This window comes from Monopterus albus, unplaced genomic scaffold, assembly GCF_001952655.1.
Source record: "Monopterus albus unplaced genomic scaffold, M_albus_1.0 scaffold67.1, whole genome shotgun sequence".
Lineage (NCBI taxonomy): Eukaryota > Metazoa > Chordata > Actinopteri > Synbranchiformes > Synbranchidae > Monopterus > Monopterus albus.
This window is the reverse complement of record NW_018127947.1, coordinates 1,592,923-1,595,709: the sequence shown is the minus strand read 5'-3', so window position 1 is coordinate 1,595,709 and position 2,787 is coordinate 1,592,923. Positions and strand designations below refer to the sequence as shown.

The following is a 2,787-nucleotide window of genomic DNA, read 5'->3' as shown; positions in this document are numbered from 1 at the left end:
TTTTTTTTTTTTTTTTTTTTTTTTTTTTTTTTTTTTTTTTTTTTTTTTTTTTTTTTTTTTTTTTTTACATTTTGGTTAATCGCTCCTGGACATTTGGGACCGCCCACTTCCTTCTGAATAGATGTCCCACAATTAAAAACATTTTCTGAAACGGTTTTTTTCGCTCCCTATTCTCTGTACTTCATCCAGTCTTCACCAAACCTGGTACATCCCCTATTTGGAGCAACCCAGAAACAATCGTACCGCTGGTTCCGCAATATTCCTGAGCGTTCTCCTACTATTGGTAACTGAAGACCAATGGGTGGGGCCAAAAGCTTCCTAATGGTATAACTCTTCAGTGCAATGCCCAAATACAACCATCACAGTCGTAGGTGCAGGACCACGCTCCGAGCGGACTGGTAAAGTTTGGTTTGCTTTCGCCACTCGGGGGCGCTACAGTCGGCCTTTATGTTTGAAACTTTATAACTCTGCAAGAAAGCCACAAGTCTCATCCAAATTCCCAATATATGAGCTAAACTCCTATCTCTTTGCCCTTACAAGTTCATCCTCTGTCGACACTAGGGGGCGATACAGTTAACATGTCAAAATGCCACTTCCTGTTGCCATTAAAAGTTTGCTAGTGTGTATCTCAGGAATTGCCCTACTTTGGTCTAAAATAACTTTTTCATTCAACTTGTAGTTTTTGAACATCCATCAGTTCAGTTTAATAATGTGATGTTGACTGTTAGCAGCTCATGCTCCTGCCCTTTCATTATGAATTCCATCGCCGTTGTGCCACTTACAACAGTGGTTCCCCCTGTACAGAAGTCCTGCGCCGGAAACTGTTCAAAAAACATTTTGATATCGTTTATGGTTTCTTAATTGGATGCATCTTTGTTTTAAGCCCCTGTGGAGACATTTCCTGTCATGTCAGCTCATGCTGTTCTGACAGGGTAATGTCGTTGGCACACTTGTACAAATGTTATATTATCATGTTCTGCAGGCATGTCTGGTTCAAACGTTTTAAGAGTCTCAGGTCTGTGACTTTCAGAGGTAATTTAACTGCTCTGTCTTCTACCCCGCTGTCGGTCACACAGACACGCACATGATCTCACTGCATCTCTCTGTCACTTGTTCTGTTGTGGGACTTTTATGTATTGTGTGGTATGATGTCTTGATTCAGCGAAATCCAGACCATTCTCCGGGTCATTTAAGGGCGCTGTCATTGGGTCCTATTTCACTGTGGACGTGTAGCACAGGGGAAGGCGGCGGCATGGTATTAAACCTCAGGGGATTGGTATATTTCACTTGTGCTCCATCACATCCACAGTAAAAAAAAGTCACCTTGGCGTAAACAATATGGCAGCATATCCTGTTGCAAATACATATAATGGCTTCTCTTGTCATCTCCTGCAGGCCTAACCCATAACCCTAGAACTGTCAGCTGATGTCTGTGTACCTGTGTGTTTCCAGGTAAGAAGAAGCCAATGCTCAAGCTCCCTAGGGAGGTGTTTGACCAGCCTCCTCCCGCGGCAGTGTAAGGCTCTTCACTACACAATGTTTACACGCACACGTTCTCACATTGAAGCTTGTGCACCTGCACCGTGCTTCTCTGGCATTCCTCTCATGCTGTTGTGCACACCTCTGTAAACCAGTCAGAGTGCTGAACATGTGAACTGAGAAGCTGTCAGATGTTTACTGCTGGCAGCAGGAGAAGGAAGTTGTGCTCCCATTGAGCTTTCACATTCAGCTTCTCATGAGGGCTGCGTCAGCCTGTCCTGGGCAGCACAAATGTGAAATCCTTCATTTCTTCATATCACACTCCTGATATTTGCACATTTTCCTACAGAATATTTGTACATTTTGTTCTTCCTCATCTCGTCAGTCTTGTTAGTGTGAAGCTCAGAGCGCAGCTGCCCATGAAGCAGCAGAGCTGAAGGAAAAGTCAGTGCTGAGTTTGTTTTAAAGTGAATCATCATCATTAGGAAACCTGCGGGGGTGTTTTGGCTTCAGGCCAGCTTCACGTGGAATGGTGGAGTTAGACTTTCAGCCTTATTACACCTTCCGTGCTTTTATGGATTTAGTGATTGATTTTTGATTTGTTAAAGTTGGATTTGATTTATTTTATTGTTCATTGCTGTTGTTTAAATTCTTTAAAAAAAAATATTTTGTAATATATACATTTTTTTATTGTTTCATTAATTCAATTTTTTATTTATTTTAAAATGTTTTATAAATGTATTTTTAAGTTCAAAATATGTTATTCTCATTTAATATTAATATTTTTGTTAATTTATTACATTTTCTCGTTTAGGTTTTAGAATGTTTTGTCTCAATTTATTACATTTTCTCGTTTAGGTTTTAGAATGTTTTGTCTCAATTTATTACATTTTCTCGTTTAGGTTTTAGATTGTTTTGTCTCATTTGTTCATTTAAAAATTTTAATGGAATTTGTTTGAATTGATTTCATCTACCGTATTTTCTGCACCATAAGGCGCACCGGATTATAAGGCGCAGTCTCAATTACGGGGTCTATTTCTGTACTTAACCCATACATAAGGCGCACCATATTATAAGGCGCATGCTAAAACGTAACGGAAGCAAAACAGTGAGTTTAGTTGAACTTTAACACACACACACACACACAATGTAGAGTAGCAAATGTATGATTAATTGAAAGCCAATGCATTTTTCAAAGCTGCCCAAGAGGACAGTGCAGATGGCCGCACATGAAATGTAATGGTCCACTTTCCTTTCCTCACTGCTCCTTTTCCCATTTCCTGGTTTATCGCTGCCAGCGTACGTAGC

At 40.1% G+C, this 2,787-nt stretch overlaps 1 protein-coding gene across 5 annotated transcripts in view; it reads left to right on the top strand.

The window, feature by feature from the left end:
- map2k6 (mitogen-activated protein kinase kinase 6) overlaps nucleotides 1–2,787 on the top strand; it is a 29,447-nt gene that overhangs the window by 11,193 nt on the left and 15,467 nt on the right. For all 5 annotated transcript variants that reach the window (XM_020604681.1, XM_020604676.1, XM_020604680.1 and 2 more), the window contains exon 2: nucleotides 1,453–1,516. In XM_020604681.1, coding sequence (XP_020460337.1) covers nucleotides 1,467–1,516 — 50 coding nt within the window. In that variant the 5' untranslated portion in view covers nucleotides 1,453–1,466. The remainder of the gene's footprint in view (nucleotides 1–1,452; nucleotides 1,517–2,787) is intronic.